This window comes from Cyprinodon tularosa, unplaced genomic scaffold (assembly GCF_016077235.1).
Source record: "Cyprinodon tularosa strain WSP-4 unplaced genomic scaffold, ASM1607723v1 ctg47, whole genome shotgun sequence".
Classification (NCBI taxonomy): domain Eukaryota; kingdom Metazoa; phylum Chordata; class Actinopteri; order Cyprinodontiformes; family Cyprinodontidae; genus Cyprinodon; species Cyprinodon tularosa.
The window spans coordinates 151,236-171,490 of record NW_024039196.1 but is presented as its reverse complement, the minus strand read 5'-3'; the positions used below and the strand labels follow the sequence as shown (position 1 = coordinate 171,490).

Sequence of the window (20,255 nt, the reverse complement as noted above, 5' to 3'; positions counted from 1 at the left end):
CCCACAGCAAAAGATGGACCTATTTATTTAGACCTTTAATTTTTCAAAACTAAAAAAAAAAGAAAATCATGGATTAAGTATGAAGATAAAAGGAGTAGGCCCAGGTACAGGCACGCAGCCAATTTTATTTTATTTTATGTTCTAATTAGTAATATATTAAATAACAACCATTGTCATAAACAAATATTTGTTATCATAATACAAAAGCATAAAAATAGAAATATACAGCTTCTAAAGTACCCATTGTTCTTTTAAATATTTGCACAGATTAGTTCAGCCTTTTTAGACTAAATTTATCTAAATCACAAATAAATAAATAAATAAAGCAAGAAATAAACAAATAAATAAATAAAATCTTCCAGCTGTAACTCGAGCATTTGACGGAAAACGAATAAGCCGTCCTAAACTATAATCTCGGAATCTCTCGCGATGATTGGTTTGTTAGCGCGACTTGTGTTGGAGCTAATCCTGCAGCAGCTGTCAGAGCTCGGCTGGTGGTGGAAGCAAAGCACGGCGAACAGAAACAAGGTTAGATTACAGGTTTTTGGAAGTGTAACGTTTAAGCTTTACTCCGTCGAAACCTTTTCCCATCTATTCAGAAACTCTAAACTACGGAATCCCGTTCTTTCGGTGTAATTTTCTCAAGTTTTAACCACGCCAATTTGATTTGAATTTATTCGTCACCTGCAGAAAGAGGGGAGCGAACAGTTTCCAAGTTGGTGTTAAGAGTTCCGATTGGAGTTTTAATAAGGATCAGATTCATGCATTTAGCGGTCTAAAGGTTATTGTTTGTGCATGCAAGGTTTGTCAATGATTTAACACGACAGACACACTATTAAACTACTGCTCTGCTGCACAGAAGTCTGATTTCTACAATATCTTACCAAAATTATCATGAAACCTCTCCTGAGATAGTGTTACATGTTTTGATTTCTTGCACTTAGAAAATAGAAAAGTGTTGCATGTGTAATATCCTATACCCTTTACTGGACATTCCTAAATAATCTCCTTTGCCTGTATCTAATTTGATCAGAGCATTAAGTGTGATTAAAAGTAGTTTTGTGAGTAGCATCATAAAGCTTACATTTAGACCTGTTTTAACAGAGCCTTAGGTTATAGATGTTTATCTAAAGGCAGAGGCGTAACCAGAAAATATTTATTAGGGTGGCCAGGCAATAACCAATGGACACTGCGGGGTGGCACCAGAACCTCAGGGTCAGTCTACACTCTTCCAACAGGAAAATTAATGAGCAAAACATCCATATTTTCTAAATAAAGACAAACTATACTTTCCTACAGCCTTTGCTAACAAATAGACACAAATATTCAAACATCCGTGCTTTTTAGATAAAAGGTATAGTGGATAAATTCCTTTCAGGTTTTAATTCTGGACCGAACATCTTTTCCATTGTCATTACTTACCTACTTTTATCAACAATCATTCTGGATAAAACTGATATTTACAAGTACAAATATCTACATAAATTGATTAATATGTTTTTATTAAAATAGTTATCTATGATTTCACTAAAGACTCCTAGATGACTTGCAGAGACACATCATTTTCTCTTTACCCCATATAACTAAAAATCTAATTATGGAAAGAGCATGAATTCTGTACTTATAATTTTTAATGCTAGTATTTTAGTGTGCATGATTAACCACAGTGTTTTTGTTGTCAAGTAATTGTTGATATATGAAAATTTAAACTTTTTTGAATATTCCACTTGAGAGTATTACTGCTGCCACTGTCTGTATTGGAGGGGGAAAAATGGTAGGGGTGGCCAATGATTGGCATCTAGCTCCGCCCCTGTCTAAAGGTTTATCTAAAACTGTGTTGCAGTTGTTTTCTGCACTTGTTATCTAAAAATTGTCGCACAGGTGCAAATAGAGCTGGGCGATAAACATTTAAAATCTCATCGCAACAATGGGCAATATTTTTGTGATAACAATAAAAGTGATGATTAAAAAAGGGAAAAGAAACATTAGTTCTTTGCATTTTGTCTAAGGTTACTGTACATTTGTGACTGCTTACTACATCAATCATAGCCCCACCGGCACAATTAATATCTCGTAGCAACCACCTTTAATCATATTCTTCATTTTTTTCCAAATTCGCAATGAAAAAAAAAATGGATGAAAAAGAAAAAACAATTCAGCTAGGTTCTTGAGTTTTTAATTATCATTAATTCTATTTGATCGTTTAGACAATAAATAAAAATTCTTATCATAACCAGAAACGTGAAGATCAATGCAATTAATGCCCACCATTGACTGCAAACCTACCAAAACGTAACTTTCGATGCAAACTTACTAGACCAGGAGAACAGAGAAACAACCAAGAGTTTCATGGTAGCTTTTTAGCAGAAGAGATGCATGAAACTGTCCACAGGAAAACCATTATATCTCTTTCCCACTGGGTGAAAAACCCCATTAAAACCCTGGGAACAAATGGCTTTTAGTTGCAGTGAGAACAGCACATTAACCTGAATCAACCCGGGTCAAACAACTCGACAAGTGACCCACATTAAAATCACCTCGGCTCTGATCTGCATGCTGTGTGAACACCAGTGCGAGAGTTCTCTAAATTACCTGATACCATTGGTCGCAAAGTACGAACGCTAAAACACTTCACCAGTCACGTCTGATCTAACAAGTCGAAACAACTGTTTACATTCAATAAACATGGAGCAGCACTGGTGAGAGGGATTCAGATAGATAATGGAGCAAAACAATAGAGCAACCTTCCTTCCATGATGCTCTCAAGTGTTTACTTTTCTTATTTTTGTCAAACTAGTGACATCATCAACGATAACATGGTGTGATGGTGTCACCAGACAGGCAGCTGCATGGGGACAAAGGGCACGCAGTGTCCCAGCTAGGGGTTAGACCCAGCTTTGTTTGCCATTGGGAAGGGAGCCAAAAGCCGAGTGTTACCGGGTCGACCCATGTTTGAAAAACACGCGTTAACCTGGTATTTTCAGTGGGAAAGAGGCTTTAGAGACAGACTTCGTATTTTTCGCTTTTTTCCCTAAAAGGGACTAAAAGCTATTTTAGGTATCCAGTTAGTATGTAAAAGAAAGTGCTTTGGTGAAAATAGTGATTGTAATTTTCTGGCCTATAGGCTATGTTTGGCCCACTTTATGAGCTTATTTTTGGTAAGATGGCGCCAGTGTTTGAGGCTTGCCGTCTGACTCTCCTCCTGTTTTGTTTCTGTCTCCTGTCAGGTTTTAATTTTATTACAAGTGTAAACTCTCTGATTGTGTATGATCGCCAAACATTGCTGGACATTGGTGCCTCAGCTGGAAACACGTTACTGAGGACGTATAATGCAGAAAAAACTTCGACCCGGCAGTTGGGCATTCCAGCTCACCTGTGTCGTTTCTGGATTTTGCCTTTCTGTTGGAAGCGGGCGCGCCGCCGTGGAAGGCGCAGCGGTCGGCTGGTGCGATTGAAGGCTGCCCTGAGGCGCGGTTTCTTTGCCTCCGCGATGTGTGGTCTGGTGCCTCGCCTTTCCTGTCCATTGCGTGTGTTGGATCCTGTGGATTCCTGTCTGGTTCCTGTCGGTGGAGGCCGGGATGGAGCGTTCCAGTCCCGTGGTCCCTGCGCTTCTCGGCCCTGTAGACGCAGGGTGAATCCTAGCAACCTGCGCCCTCTCTGCCGGGAGTCCCGGACGGCAGCTGATGACGTGGATCCGCCGATTTCTGTCAGGATCGGTTTGGTAAATGCCAGGTCGCTGGCAAATAAAACTTTCGTAATTAGGGATTTCTTTTCCTCTCAAGGATTAGATTTTTTATTTATAACAGAATCATGGACACGTGGCTTGGGTGACTCCAGCATTTTTAATGAACTTGTCCCAGGGAACTGCAGCTATTTTAATTCTCCAAGGATGTCGGGCTCTGGTGGAGGAATAGTGACTGTTTTTAAAAGTAGTTTTACTTGCAAGCAGTTGCCCGTACCCTCGTTTAGTAGCTTTGAGCTGAGCCTATTTGAACTTGGCAGCTCTCACACTGTGTTGTGTGCTGCAGTCTATCGGCCACCAAAGTATAACAAAAATTTTATAAATGACTTTTCTGATTTCTTGGCCGATATCATGCCAAAATATGACCGAGTTCTCATTGTTGGTGATTTTAATATTCATGTCTGCTGTCCGACTTCACCTATGGCTCAGTCATTTCTTAATGTTATTGATTCTTTTAATTTTGTGCAGTCTGTGACTGGTGCTACTCATGAACATGGTCACACTCTTGATTTGGTTTTATCTTATGGTCTACCAGTCTTTAACTTAGAAATTGGTGACTCATTCTTTTCTGACCATATGCCTGTTTTATTTGAGATAACGCTGTCCCGTGGAAAAGCTAAAACTCGAGCTGCAGCTCGGCTCTGTCGTGTTTTTAACCCTACTACTGCTGGTCAGTTTTCTTCTGTTTTTAATCAGAACTGTACTATTCCAGAGGATGTGGGAAATAACACTGAAGAATTCAGCAACTGGTTTTATTCTATCAGTAAAGCAGCCTTGGATTTGGTGGCCCCTCTAAAAATTAGATTTCCAAAATCCAAGCATGAACCCTGGTTAAATGAGGTCACTCGGGCTGCCAGGAGAGACTGCCGCAGAGCAGAACGCAAATGGAGAAAGGACAAATTACAGTTGTCTCTCCAAACATTAAAGGAATGTTGGCGCCGTTATCAAAGGATTGCAAAAGGCAGCCAAAGAAAATACCTGTCGGGTTTGATTGTATCAAATAGTCAGAATCCTGCTATCCTATTTAAAATTATTAACTCTGTTCTAAATGATTCACATAGTGGCTTTATGGAGACCTCACCTGCTGCATGTGAAAACTTCTTACACTTTTTTGATGAGAAAGTTGCTTCTATTAGGGCCCAGATTATCCCCTCTTCTTATGATCCATTCAGTTGTGGTGCCTTGTTCTGGTGTTTTCAACAGCTTTGAATGTGTGAACTTGCAATTATTGCAGGAGGTGGTTAATCACTTAAGGCCAACTGGTTCTCCAGATGATGTTATTTCGCCCCATTTATTTAAAGAAGCTTTCTCTGCTATAGGTCCTTCTGTCCTTGCTCTTGTAAATAGTAGCTTGTCCTCAGGCGTTGTTCCTAAAGCTCTGAAGCATGCAGTTCTGCAGCCTCTACTTAAGAAACCAGCTTTGGATCCTACTGTTCTGGCAAATTATCGACCTATCTCTAAATTGCCTTTTATTTCAAAAATTCTTGAGAAGGTAGTCTGTAATCAGTTAATGGCCTATCTTAATGAACATAATATATTAGAGGTTTTTCAGTCCGGTTTTAAACCATTTCATAGCACAGAGTCAGCCCTTTTAAAAGTTTTTAATGATATACTTTTAGCAACTGATTCAGGTGACGTTGTTGTTTTGGTGCTGTTGGATTTATCATCTGCTTTTGACACAGTTGATCATGTCATTTTGCTTTCCCGTCTGGAACAGTGGGTGGGCATCGGTCACATAGCTCTAGATTGGTTTAGATCATATTTGGCTGAACGTACTTTTTGTGTCTGTCTTGATGGCCATAGGTCCCCCTCTGCTCCACTGTCGTGTGGTGTCCCACAGGGCTCAGTTCTAGGCCCGCTCCTTTTCTCACTTTACCTTCTTCCGCTCAGCTCTATTTTCAGAAAACATGGGATTGCCTTTCACTGCTATGCAGATGACACACAGATATACTTACCGCTAAAGAATGTAAACTCCACCTCTCTTCGGTCTCTGTTTTTATGTCTTGAAGATGTGAAGGCCTGGGTGGCCCTAAATTTTTTAAAACTCAATGAGGACAAGACGGACGTAATGATCTTTGGCAGATCCACTGCTGATTCCGTGACCAGTCTTGGCTCCTTGGCTCAGTACGTTAAGCCGGTTATTACAAATTTAGGGGTTAAGATGGATGCTGGTCTTAAAATGGAAGCGCACATCAGAGCCGTTATAAAGTCCAGCTTTTTCCACTTAAGGCAGCTAGCAAAAGTAAAACCCATTCTTTCCAGACAGCATTTCGAAACAGTGATCCATGCATTTGTGACCACACGGCTGGATTACTGTAACTCACTTTATACAGGGGTCAGTGACTTGTATATTTCTCATCTTCAGAGGGTTCAAAATGCTGCTGCACGTCTTTTAACAGGTACACGAAAATTCGACCACATTTCCCCCGTTTTAGCTTCCTTACACTGGCTGCCAGTACATTTTAGGATTAATTTTAAAATTATTTTATTTGTTTTTAAAACTCTTAATGGCCTTGCTCCTTCTTATCTGTCTGAGCTGTTACATTCTTATACACCCTCCCGTTCCCTCAGGTCAGCTGATCAGTTGCTTCTGAGGGTCCCAAAGACAAAATGCAAGCTCAGAGGAGACCGTGCTTTTTCTGTGGCAGCTCCTAAGCTGTGGAATGATCTGCCTCTGAGCATAGACAGGCCTCTTCTCTTGCTGTTTTTAAGTCCCTTCTTAAGACTCATCTTTTTTCCTTGGCTTTTGGCACAATTTGAGAGGTTTTACTTTGTTTTATTCTTTTTGTATACTAATATGTATTTTACACTCGTTTTTTCTCTATTTTATAATTTTATTGTATTTTATGATTGTGTACAGCACTTTGGTCCTGTTCGGTGTATAAAGTGCTTCATAAATAAAGTTGGTATGGTATGGTATGCAGCACAACATATCCATGTTAAAACATGGTGGTGGCAGCATCATACTTTCGGATTTTTTTTTTTTTTCATCTTCAGCAAAGGCGAGGAGTAGAGTTTCTCTAAGGGGTATGAGTACTGTATCTAAATCAACTGTTATTTTGTTACAGATCTGGGAGAGTCCTAAGCACTCATCGGTGCATCATGTCAGCATTAAGTGGGAAGGTCCAGACCGTCCTGGGCCTCGTCGATCCAGACCAACTGGGACGCACCATGACTCATGAGCACCTGGTCATGGGCTTTGAGTGCAGCTACACCCCACCTCCACCTGGTGACGAGGCGGTGGCAGAGAACCCGTTCCAGATGCAGCACATGCACTGGCTCAGGCAGAACCCCTACAGCTGCAGAGAAAACCTGTTCCTGTCGCAGGAGCTGAGCGCCCTACGGGACGAGTTGCTGGCTTACAGAAAGGCAGGCGGGGGCACGATAGTGGAGAACACCACAACAGGCATCGACCGGGACCTGCCTGCCCTCAGACAGCTGGCCAAGGAGACAGGGGTCCACATCATTGCAGGGGCAGGGTACTACATAGACAGCACCCACACTGAGGCCACCAGGAAAATTAGTGTGGAGAAGGTTTGTTCAAGCTCATGCATTCTGCTCTGAAAGTTGAACAATGTTGCATTCCAATATTTCATTGTGTCGTCTGCACATTACTGTTTGTATAAGATACACACCCTTTAAACCCATTCGGTTTTTATCACATTAAAACCACAAACTACTTGAAAAATGTCCAAAAGCTGAATTTCTGTCGTGCCAAACTTGAACTGTTGAATAAAAATTCAGGCTTAACTTTGAATTAATAAATCTCTTTAGGTCTCTAGTTATGTTTTGTCATATTGTGAAAGGGGTTGTAATTGTTTTGCTGATTTATTTTATTTTATTTTTCCCATTGAACTTTACTCTCAGCACTTTTTGTGAATATGCAAAGTGTTTTCTCCAAACTTTGGATTGATTAACATGGATCTGCAGCTGTTTATTCTGTGTGTATTGACACATTGACAGTGTGCATGCACTCGTATAAATATTCAAAACTGCAGCTTAGATAGAGAGAAATCAGAAGATGTCACTAACCTGTCAGTCGCTTGTCTAAAAAGTGATGTTTTCCTATCTTTCTGTCAGCTCACAGACAGCATCGTCAGCGAGGTGCTCCACGGCGCTGATGGCACAGACATCCGATGCGGTGTGATCGGTGAGATTGGCACCTGCTGGCCGATCACAGAGAGCGAGAAGAAGGTGCTGAGGGCCACGGCCAACGCTCAGGCTCAGCTGGGCTGCCCTGTTATCATCCATCCCGGCAGGGATCCTGCCGCTCCTGCTGAAGTTGTTCGGATTCTCCAGGAATCTGGCGGTGACATAAATAAGACGGTCATGTCTCACCTGGACAGGTGAAAAGCTCATAGGATGGAGGTTCTTTAACCTACCAGCCTCCTTAACATGATTAAAGTCATGATATCCAGAAGTTATTTTCTTAATAAAAAAAAAAATCAGATTTTTTTTTAAATGTAATCTAAATAAGGTTTGACATTGTGATTTCTCTGGCCTTCAGCAGGCTTCTTTCACTACTTGGATTTATATTTGACCACATTTTTTTATATGAGTAGAAATATATAGGATTATTTGGTTTCCTGGCAAAGACTACATTCTTATTTTAAAAAATATTTAGGGTTGGGCTTTGCTGACCATCAAAAACTGTCCACTGATGCACTTCTTGGATTACTGGGGACTGAGAGGATGCAGACCAAGAAAACCAAAAACTTTCAGGAGAAAGGTCTTAAAGTCAGAGGAAGTCAAGATTTAGCCTTGCTAACACAATAACAAAAAATACTTTGTCATTGTGTTAGACAGCTTTTAGAATAAAGTTGTGAGACTTGTTCACCCTAAAGCATGGTGGTGGTAGTATGGTGGGGGGACGTTATATTATTGCCTTGATGGAATAATGACAAAAGAGGAGTACTTTTAAGTTCTTGACTATTTCTTAATATCAAATTAAACGTTCAAATATTTGGTTGTTCCTGCTGGACAGTGATTCTAAGTACTTCTAACAAAACTGGTTTCATAACCTTTTTTAGAAACACCCCAGATTTGAGCGCTTTTCAAATCCCGGACGTATAATACCTGAAAGCCAGAGCTAACCAGTTTAATCATGGTCATGCCGGGAAACTGCTAATGGTTACACCAAGGGCTGGGGGTCTCCTTTATCAGATTGCATGGGGTCTACCAAAAGTGTATGTTGACAAAACATACACAAAAAAGCGGAAAATTTGCATACGCAAAATATACACTCACCGGCCACTTTATTAGGTACACCTGTCCAACTGCTCGTTAACACTTAATTTCTAAGCAGACAATCACATGGCGGCAACTCAGTGCATTTAGGCATGTAGACATGGTCAAGACGATCTCCTGTAGTTCAAACCGAGCATCAGTATGGGGAAGAAAGTTGATTTGAGTGACTTTGAACAGCCAGAAGGCCTGGTCTGAGTATTTCAGAAACTGCTGATCTACTGGGATTTTCACGCACAACCATCTCTAGGGTTTACAGAGAATGGTCCGAAAAAGAAAAAACATCCAGTGAGCGGCAGTTCTGTGGGCAGAAATGCCTTGTTTTTGCCAGAGGTCAGAGGAGAATGGCCAGACTGGTTCGAGCTGATAGAAGGGCAACAGTGACTCAAATAACCACCCGTTACAACCAAGGTGGGCAGAAGAGCATCTCTGAATGCACAGTACGTTGAACTTTGAGGCAGATGGGCTACAGCAGCAGAAGACCACACCGGGTGCCACTCCTTTCAGCTAAGAACAGGAAACTGAGGCTACAATTTGCACAAGCTCATCGAAATTGGACAATAGAAGATTGGAAAAACGTTGCCTGGTCTGATGAGTCTCCATTTTTACTGCGACATTCGGATGGTAGGGTCAGAATTTGGCGTCTACAACATGAAAGCATGGATCCATCCTGCCTTGTATCAACGGTTCAGGCTGGTGGTGGTGGTGTCATGGTGTGGGGAATATTTTCTTGGCACTCTTTGGGCCCCTTGGTACCAATTGAGCATCGTTGCAACACCACAGCCTACCTGAGTATTGTTGCTGACCATGTCCATCCCTTTATGACCACAATGTACCCAACTTCTAATGGCTACTTTCAGCAGGATAATGCGCCATGTCATAAAGCTGGAATCATCTCAGACTGGTTTCTTGAACATGACAATTAGTTCACTGTACTCAAATGGCCTCCACAGTCACCAGATCTCAATCCAATAGAGCATCTTTGGGATGTGGTGGAACGGGAGATTGGCATCATGGATGTGCAGCCGACAAATCTGCGGCAACTGTGTGATGCCATCATGTCAATATGGACCAAACTCCCTGAGGAATGCTTCCAGCACCTTGTTGAATCTATGCCACGAAGAATTGAGGCAGTTCTGAAGGCAAAGGGGGGTCCAACCCGTTACTAGCATGGGGTACCTAATAAAGTGGCCGTTGAGTGTATTTCAGATTCGTCAAACCACGCTCATTTCATCACAAATCTTACCTGTGCAGTCCGCTTAAAGCTCAACCTCGTCTTAAGCCCGTTGACAGTCCTCAAATGAGCCAGCTGATTAATGATATTTAATGGTAACCAATGGTAACCACAGAAAAGAGTGAATAAGGGGCAGTTTAACCAAGGCAGAGATAGATTGGTTGATGAGTGAGGTGGAAAGTTGGAAAAATTTGTTTGGTATCGACAGGAGGGATGTTAGAAATGGCAACAGAGTCGTCTGTATGGATATTGATTACAATGCTATCATTGTAGGTAGGTATTGGTATTTGGCTGTAATATCTCAGCTTTATGGATACATTCAAATAATTATTTTCTTCCTGGAAGTTGCCTTTGTTGGAATCTGCACTGATAAGAGCCAAGTGCCAGGAACCCTAGAGTGCATAGGAGCTTTAATTAATTAATGAAATAAAGAATTAAGAAAGCTGAATGTCTGGATAAGTTTCCCACCAAGCTATCTATGTGGATAAAACATACCTACATCAGCTTTAATGGTGTACTGATCTAAAACTGATATATTACATGATACCTCTAAAATCTCCGATATTAGAAAACTCACAGAAACATTTTGCTTCTATCAGCTTTTCTTTGAAGTTTATGTAACTCTCTGGTGAATAAGAAATGGGTCAGTTGTTCTCATACCTGTTAAGTATTGTTCTCTGTTTGTGAAATATCACTTGATCAAACCTTTTCTTTCATTCCACACTATAAAATAAGTATTAAAAGTATGTATTATTAAAGCGTACTTCGTATCGGGTCAGTATCGGTAACTCTAAGCTGCAATATTGGTAGCGTAACAGAAATTAAAAAGATGTTTCGGGACATAGACTCCTATGCATCTTTAACTAACAGTGCCATAGAACCATATTATTGATATATAAGGCGTTGCTATGATTTTAAATAATCAATTAAACGGGATATATACCCAGGAATGCAGGCTACTCATATTTAATTGTATTTCTTAACAACCATGCACACTGCTATGTCTGGCTTTCTTTCTGCATTGTGATGAAGAGGGGTGGCGGGGGTCCGGTGGGTAGCTCTGAGCCCTGTTCATCTCGATCCCAGGGAATCTAGGCCAGGGAACATTGGTAGTTCTTGAAAACTCCTTTTCTCTTAACTCTCCCATTTAAACATTATACCAGAGCAGCATCCTTTGCACCAAGTTGTTACAAGATTATTAAGATTCTTGCAGCAATCAAAGTGAGGGCCTCACAACTATTTACTGTATATCTATGTTAAATCCCAGTTGATTATCAGGGAGAGCGATGTGATGGTGAGGAATGTTTAAATAGTAAGTTCACTTTGATTAAGGATCAGAACACCGCCCTGTTTTTATGTATTTCACAGGACCTCATTTATAGTCCTGTTTTACCAGTGAAAGCACATATTACACCGCGATAATGGATGCAACTTTATGATGATGATCCATCTATGATTCACGTTTTATGTTAAGTGAAATTGAAAGTCTTAGAGGACTTAATGTGGCTTCAGTTCTTCACTTCCCAATCTGTGTCGCCATTTTACCCGTGTCCTCTCAAAAGGTGCGTATGCATAGGTCAGCGTAGGCATTAGGGGCCGCACAAGTCGAGCGAAAGTTTGTTTTTGGTAGATCACAACCTTAACATAGAAAGTGGAACACGCAAGCTTCACGCCGTATGCAAACTCGAGAAATCAGACCCCAGATCTCCAAATTGTAGCTTGGATGTATACATTTAAGATTAAGAGTAAATTTACAATAAATTCCTAATTGTATATCTAATTCCTGTTTTTAATCAGATCTGAAGTTGTCATCCATACAATCATTCCTCACAGGAAAAAAAGTTTTTAATAACTTTTTAAACGGCTATAACTAACATCACAAATGCTCATGTGGGGACAATATATTATTTTTTGACCAGTAAATTGTACAACTTTCAGTTGGAAAAAGTATGAAATCCAATAAACGGCTTAATGTTTCACTTACAGATAATGACATGTATTAAAGAAATCACTGGTAAAGCTTCTATGACATAAAGTTCACCAGATTACATGTCACCAAAAGCTGAAATCACTCCGTATTTTTTATCTTCCAAATAATTTCTCGTAAAAGTATAGTTGAAGATGTTCTTTTTTTGGGTGAATCATTAAAATAATTGCTCCTCCTAATTGTCGATCATTCTGGTAATATGTTTATGTAAGGCCATCCTACGTGCTCGTCCCTATTTTCACTTACCAGTGGTGAGTCTGACATAGTGGAAAAAACTGCAAATCTTTTTTTGGAAAGTAGGCTTGTATGAGCGATGCAAAAAGCAACTTATAAACAGAGCTTGCTCAAGAAGAAGTGGGCTTGTGCACGCTCTTGCATGCGTTTAATAGGCGTTCCCTCTCAGAAGTGGGTACAGCAGGGGTGTCAAACTGGTTCCAGAAAGGGCCGTGTGGCTGCAGGTTTTCTTTCCAACCAGGCAGTAGCACCAGACTCCAGTCATCTCATCAAGTCATCATGTTCAGATCGCACTCACTTGATGAGATGACTGGAGTCTGGTGTGGTGTTGCTTGGTTGGAAAGAAAATCTGCAGCCACACGGCCCTTTCTGGAACCAGTTTGACACCACTGGGATACAGGGATTTGCATGTGCATTTTTTTTTTTAAGTGGAGAGGGCAGGTGTTTTCAAAAAGTCACGAAAATCCTCCACTATAACTTTAAAATTGTTTAGTATACAGCTGCTCATGAAACACAAGCCTCTAGATGAGTCTGAATTTCATTTTCTTATTCCAGGACAATATTTGATGAAGGCGAGCTGCTTGAGTTTGCAAACATGGGGAGTTACCTGGAGTATGACCTTTTTGGAACAGAGATGCTGAACTACCCATTTAACCTGAAGGTGGACATGCCCAGCGACAGCCAGAGAGTGAAAACGTGAGTAAAGCTGCCCTCAGTTACTAAATAGTCATTCTTTGTTTAAATCCTTCAATTAAAAGGTTTTTTATACATTAACTGTCTCACTTGATGCTTTTAGATTAACCTTAACTGATCTTCTTGATTTCTCCTTATGAGTTGGTTTCTGTTTATATTTGGAGGGAACCATTGCTGTGGTTATTTTTTCACAAAGCTTGTTGGTGTTTCTCCAGCTTGGCTTTTCTGGTGAAGGAAGGCTATGAAGACAAAATATTGGTGGCCCACGACATCCACACCAAGAACCGTCTGACCAAGTTTGGCGGCCACGGCTACTCCCACATCCTCAAGAACATTGTACCGAAGATGCTGACAAGGGGCATCGCACAGCACCAGGTGGACAAAATCCTCATCGACAACCCCAAACGCTGGCTGACCTTCAAATAAGACACAAAAAAAGTAAACAAAGCTGGTTTGACAGAGCTGTGATTTTATTTTTAGCAGCACAGAATGAAATATGAGATCTTTAGGATAATCGTACTCATTGTTTTGAACCCTTAATGGTTATATGTTAATAAATCTCATGTTTGGATTTTTTTACTTAATAATCATAGGCTGCAATTTCTGCAGTTGAAAAAGATCAGCGTATTCTTTAAAAATTAAAACTAGAAATCTACCAGTGAATGGAAAAATTTTCCCTTGATTGATGCCATTCAGTCAGCAGCATTAACAGCTCCTTTCATATCAGTCTGTTATAGTAATAAAAATCGTCTAAGAACAAAAGCAGTGTTGCATAAATGGAGATGATCCGTTCATTCTTTGTGAAATAACTGCAGCTCATTTGATTTATTTTGGAGTCCTTGAATAAAAACCTTGAACTGCAGGTCAGACATTCAAAATAAATCTCTATCGGCAACAAAAAGTCTCTTTTTGGCATCCCTAATTCATACTTATATTTAGAATTTTTACGTATATGATAAAAAAGTAAATGTGAACAACACAAAAATGGTTCTTTCATTTGTTCTGTTTTTATTTATATACCGTATAGATATTTTTTGCTTTGGTAGTTTAATGAGTCTAAATTAGAGATTCATCTCTATGAAAAGCAATTTGCTTTCACTTCCAAGTAAACTATTGTCACTTTATTAAGAAGTTTTGACCTTTGTGATCTAAGCTTGCGTTATTTCTTTTTTATTTTATCATTTTGGCCTTTATTTGTTCAAAATCAAAGCAAAGCAATTGGACAGACTGGAACCAGGAAATGTTTCTTGGTCAGTTCTGATTGGTGATCAGCTCATCAAGTAATAAAAAATCTGTTGTCTTTTTTTAGCCAGTAAATAGACTAATGCTCTGATATTTAGCGGAGTCGCTGCCTAGTGGTTAGGGCATGGAGATTGGAATCCTCAGGTTCTGAGTCAGGGTTTATACATGAATGAGTAACTCTTATTTAATGCTTTTTAATGCCCTTAGAAATAATCTTAATGCCATCAACAAGTACCCATGACTTATCTCTGTGTGTGTGTGTGTATATATATATATATATATATACACCTACACATGGCATGTATATATACACATATATATATATATATATATATATATATATATATATATATATATATATATATATATATATATATATATATATATATATATATATATATATATATATATATATATACACCTACACATGGCAAAATTTTTTGTCATCTTCACCGTGGACAGGCTGCAGCCATGTCCTGAGTTCCTCGTTTTCCCACCACTTTGGTTCAAATTTGCATTTTTCCCATTCTCTAGCCTTTTCTCTGCCTCAAGCTTCTTTTCCAAAGCATTTTAATGCCACAATTATCAAATTTAATGAATTAATGCCAATTAAGGCCTTAATTTAAGAAATAATAATTGAATGACTTTTAATGATCTTTAATGACCCGCAGAAACCCTGTGAGTTCAAGCCCCACTCCCACAGACTGCCACTCTGGGTACCTGAGCAAACCCTTAACCCCACACTGCTCCCTGGGTGCCGCACAGTGGTATCCCACTGCTCCCCAAGGGGATGGGTTCAGTGCAGAGAGTTAATTTCATTGCTCTGTACTTGTGATAGTGTAATGACAAAAAAAAAAATACTTAGCTGGTGACAAGCTTGTATTTTTACATTTCATTTGGGATTTAATCTTACTACCACTACCGCAGGACCTGCACTTTTTTTTGTTATTTCATTTTTTTGTGCGTACCGGTAGTTGTCCTCTGGACAATAATGCTTTGTAAATGATCTGTAATCAGACCTTAAAGATAACAGAAGTTCGTGTTGTCCAGAAAAAAAAACTGCTTATTGCACATCTGATTAAAACGGCTTTATATCACACATTAGTCATTAACTAAAGGAGACATTTGATTGGTCCAAATATTCTTCCCTTTTAATGTATTCTCTGCAGAGGTGCTCACACATATGGTGCAACGGTAATTATCTTTTTTTTTATTTAAACATCATCACTCCTCCTCCAGTTGAAACATGTCTGTGAAGGTGTTCCCTGACAGGTGAAAAAATGAGCCCGCTCATAATCAGTATGCTGCTCAGATCTCGTCACCATGGGCTTGTGTTAGATGAGATGTCACGGTGCCACCCTCATTGGGTGTCTCTGTGTGCCTGTGGGACAATGCTGGCGGGCCGGCCAAAACGAAGGACACGTCCTCCCCTCATCTGGGAACAGCTGGTCACACAGGGTGACTTCAACACATGATCAATGGTGAGATGGCCACAGCTGAGTGCACACCATGAAAAGTACATAAGTTGGATTAATCATGTCAGGGCTTTACAAAGAGAGCTAGATCATTTCATTTTACATTTTAACTGATGTTTTCAGATCAAGGAAAGCTGAAAGTTCAGCAAGCAGATTGATAAATGTTTCAGAGTTTTAGAAAAGATATGTCAGTGTTGGTGACTAACCAGGCTACCCTGCTGCTTAAACCAGATGCCACGTTGACACACACACATGAAAGAATGACGTGCACTGACCAGTTTGCCAATATACTTGTGCTTCATAAACGTCACATCATTAGATGCTGCACAGTGTTAAAATGTCAACGTCTTATAAACATGCATCACGATTCTTCTTTATTTTTTTACGTTTACCCCAAATCATACAACTTGGACATTTTGTCTATAAATAAAGCACAGAAATAGACCAACACTGGACTGATTAGTGGTTATGTGGATATAAGGATCTGTGATTAAGTGCAAAATGTAGATTTTAACACAGCAGCTAAAGTTAGTTAATTTGTAAAGCCTACAATAGTTCAGTCAGAGCGCACGAGCCACACAAATAGATTTGACTTTGCTGTACAAAATGAAAACTGGTGTTTTACACTCTGGGGTCCCTCATTGCTGCAAAGTAGAGTTTTGCTTTTGCAGGACTTTCTGCAAATCTCTTGGAATGATGTTCAACAAAACGGTGAGCTTTATCTGTCTCTAATATCCCGAGTGGACTGAGCAGGAGCTGTGACAGCAAGCTTTACATGAAGAGATAGGGATCCATCCCTGCAGTCTGTGCTTCAGTCAGCGTACAGCATGAAGCCGGAGAAGGTGCTGTACTTGTTGTTGTTCCCGCCATGCGCCTTTCCTCCGTCCAACTTGATGTAAATCTCATCTCCAGCCTCCAGGTGGAGGACAACGCTGTTGCTGGCATAGTCGTAGTTTTGGTCCGCGTCCTGCGCGATGGCGCTGGCCCTCACCTGGCAAAAGATTTTATACTGATGATATTTATTCATACATTTATTATAAATTAATCGATTCTGATTAGAATGGTTTATCACTTTGATTTTAGCTCCATCATGACATTTTCTTTTATGGATGCTGTGCGTAAAAGCCAAAGTCGTGCAATATAAAGTTAAATTTAAACAATCCCTAATAATAATAGGCTATCCAAATAGATGCAATTTTATCAATCAGAGCATTTAAAAGTTATATGAAATATAACATTTCACGAGCTTCACTCTTGAGTTTATTTTTGCGTCCTCTTTTGGAATCCGTGCGTAAAACTTAAAGTTTCACTTACAGCGTTTTTACGCACAGCGTCTCTGCAGGTAAAATTAGTTTAAATCCCTGTTTCGAACCTACCTGGTTGTTTTTGCAGAGGTCGGCCCACATGCTTGTTCCATCCCCGCCTCGCATCAGCACATGGTAAACGAAAAAGTAAATCCCCGGTATGGAACAGGTGAATTTTCCTGTCGATGGATCATAGTGATTGCCGAGGTTTGTGACAACGTCGTCGAATTTTAAAACTTCATAGCCCTCGTGTTGCTTCTTCAGCCCTGCGTAAAACGCAATCTTTGGTACCGTGTTGTAAGTGGCTGCGCTGATGGCGCCTGTTGGTCCATTTGCTCCAGGTAACCCAGGTGGACCCGGTGGTCCAGGTGGTCCTCTTTCCCCTGGAGGACCCACCGGTCCCGGTGGCCCTGGCTCACCGACCGGACCCCTGGGGCCCATCCTTCCAACGCGCCCGGGCTCTCCTTGGGGACCCTGGATGAACGTCGGCAGCGATTGCACCAGGCGGTTGTCTTTGTTCGGGTTGGCCGCCTTCGCAGTGGCCGCCGTTGCGGTCCCGTGGGAGTCGCACACCATCTGACACGATCCGAGCATCTCGTATCGCGCAGGGGTTCCGGCGGAGTTCACCATGACCGGAATCAGCACCACCAGCACCAGAACCAGCGCCACGCCGCAAACACCAGTTGCGATCATTTGCGCCCTGCGTATTCGCGGCGTTCTTCCGATTGGATGGTCTTCCAGCCTGATTGCGGGCGAAATATTTGCAGAAGAAAGAGTTGCACCCGCTGTGGAATTGTACCCCGACTTCTGCAGGTGAAAAAGTCCTTTAAACCCCACTTAAAAGAAACCATCCAAAACTTTGAACGCCTTGCAGGATCGATCCAACTTCATCTCTAACTTCTCCAAAAGACTTCCAGGAAGACGCGGACATGGAAGCCTGCAGCTTTCCTCAAGTTTCTGCTTATAGCGCGGAGCAACAGAGAGAAAATGGGCACGAAATGAAGCGCTACTCCTTCCTGGAATACCAGAGTGAGGGGAGGGGTGGAGGTGATGGATGGGGACGCGTCTGTGCCATTCTTTAATCAAATAAGAGGATGAACAACTTACAGACACTGATGCAACTTAGAAACTTTTAGAGGCAGAAAGTTTTTTTTCAGTCTGTGAAGTAAAAGGATATGTTTATCTTACATGTATCACTTTTCCAATTGATTATTTCTAAGCTCCACCCAGCACTGTTTTATAAAGGCTTATCCAAACAACTGCAACTTAATTAGGTCCGTTTAAGACAAAAGGTCACACCTCAGTGGCTCCCTTTGTCCAATTTATCATGTGGGGAAAATCTATAGAGCCACTGCAAAGAGGAGAGGATTCAGTAGGAGCTGGCTTTGAAGGATGACTCCTTATACTGATGAAACCAATGTTGGGTCGTTTACAAGGAAAGCTGGTAAACATAACCTAATTAACCAGTAGTTAGAATTAAGAGCTTGCACAGGTTATAGTGAACAGCGTGATGGGAACACCAATACTGACATTTTATCATTTTAACCAGGATGTGCAGACTTTTCATACCCTCTTTACATATGAACACGTCTGTGTAGTTTGATGATTTTATGGAAGTTGGAATAGATTTCTGGGAGCTTTGATTTTTGCAGAAGTAGAATTTCAAAAATAGGAATTTACAGCGAAAGAAAATAATCAGAGTTCTGGGAATGGCCAAATTAAACTGTGTAGGTTGTTCTCAGATGTGTTTGAGTGGTTAAGAGAATCAAGCAGTTAGAGCCATACCTCTGCACTCTCTCCTCCATCCTGATTGATCTCATCCAGCTTCTCATTAGGTTTTTGTTCTCCTCCCTTAAAGAGTTTTGCAGGGTGGTTTCAAACTGAAAGCACAAAAGCATATAAAAAAATGCAGCCATTAAAAAAAAAAAACATTTTTACTCATTATTCACATTATTTACATGGTTTTGATTAATCATTTTAAAAACTATTTTAACCTATGCAATTATTAGATACCATATCTGGATTTTCTTGCATTCTAGTCATTTTCTGGTCATAAATATGCCTGGAGCAAATATCTTGATAGATATTTACACAGTTTATTTTTGGTTGTTTAAGAGACTTTTTGGTATTGTAGCATTTTCTCTAATAGGCTTCTTTTTTGCAGATTTAAAATTCATGTACAAAAAAAGAAAAGCTGAACAGGAAGCTCAGATGAAGCCTTATGTTGACACTCCAACTTTAAATAGTTTGTTCAAACTCCCTTTAGCCAATAGCAACTATAACTTTTCTCAGGACTGGAGCAATTCTAAAAAGAATCATTTTGTTTTTACTCAAAGGTCAAAATGTATCTGCAACTCTTACCTTTAAATTCAACGAAACTGTATTTATAAAGGTTTTTGAAAAATAAAGCAATGTGACCTCTTGAAAACGTTGATATCTTTAAATCTTTGACCCAAGCAGTATGACATTTGATTTTCTTATATATAAAGAAATTAGTTGCTATGTTTTAAATTGCTAATTGAAGCAAGTCTGGAATTTTAACATATCAAGTAAACAATCTGTAGTTAGGATTGATGTCCATTTCAGAGCTCAGAGGTATTTGGAGTCTGGATTTAGCAGCCTTCAGTCAGTATTTTAGAAGTGCTGTGTTTTAGGAACATGGACTTCTTTAAAGAACATTTTGGAACCTTGACATTTTCTTTAAAAAAAAATAAAATAAAAATGGAATGTGCTTGAAAAGCTGTGCCTTTTTTGTTGATTAGCTCTAAATTTCGGTTAATAAGTACCACTTTAGGCAGGCAAAGTAACACAAGCTGTTGTTTTCTACTGTTTACCAACCACGGTCTGAGATTCTCTGATTTACCCAGAGCCCTGGGTATTCTCCTATACTCTTCTTTCTTCGGATTACCATGGTATTTGTGTTAGTTTTGATCAGGACCTATAATTTAAATCCCATATCAATGAGCTTTCTAGTATTTCCTTCTTTCATCTGGAGAATTTTGCAAAAATCAGAAATATCCTGTCTAGGGGTGATGCTGAGAAACTAGTCCATGCATTTGTTACTTCAAAGCTGGACTATTGTAATTCTTTACTATCTGGA

General features: G+C 40.1%; 2 protein-coding genes across 2 annotated transcripts; one reads left to right on the top strand and one right to left on the bottom strand.

The window, feature by feature from the left end:
* The first annotated feature begins 435 nt into the window (after positions 1–435).
* pter (phosphotriesterase related) lies at positions 436–13,872 on the top strand. Its single transcript, XM_038301613.1, has 5 exons — positions 436–528; positions 6,811–7,276; positions 7,823–8,088; positions 12,997–13,137; positions 13,350–13,872. Exons 2-5 carry the CDS (start codon positions 6,845–6,847, stop codon positions 13,558–13,560), a joined length of 1,050 nt encoding a protein of 349 aa, XP_038157541.1. The 5' UTR covers positions 436–528; positions 6,811–6,844; the 3' UTR covers positions 13,561–13,872.
* Positions 13,873–15,500: 1,628 nt separating this feature from the next.
* Positions 15,501–17,848, bottom strand: LOC119794148 (complement C1q-like protein 3). Its single transcript, XM_038301522.1, has 2 exons — positions 17,228–17,848; positions 15,501–16,842 (listed from the first exon to the last, which is right to left on the bottom strand). Exons 1-2 carry the CDS (start codon positions 17,846–17,848, stop codon positions 16,663–16,665), a joined length of 801 nt encoding a protein of 266 aa, XP_038157450.1. The 3' UTR covers positions 15,501–16,662.
* Between the last annotated feature and the right edge of the window lie 2,407 nt (positions 17,849–20,255).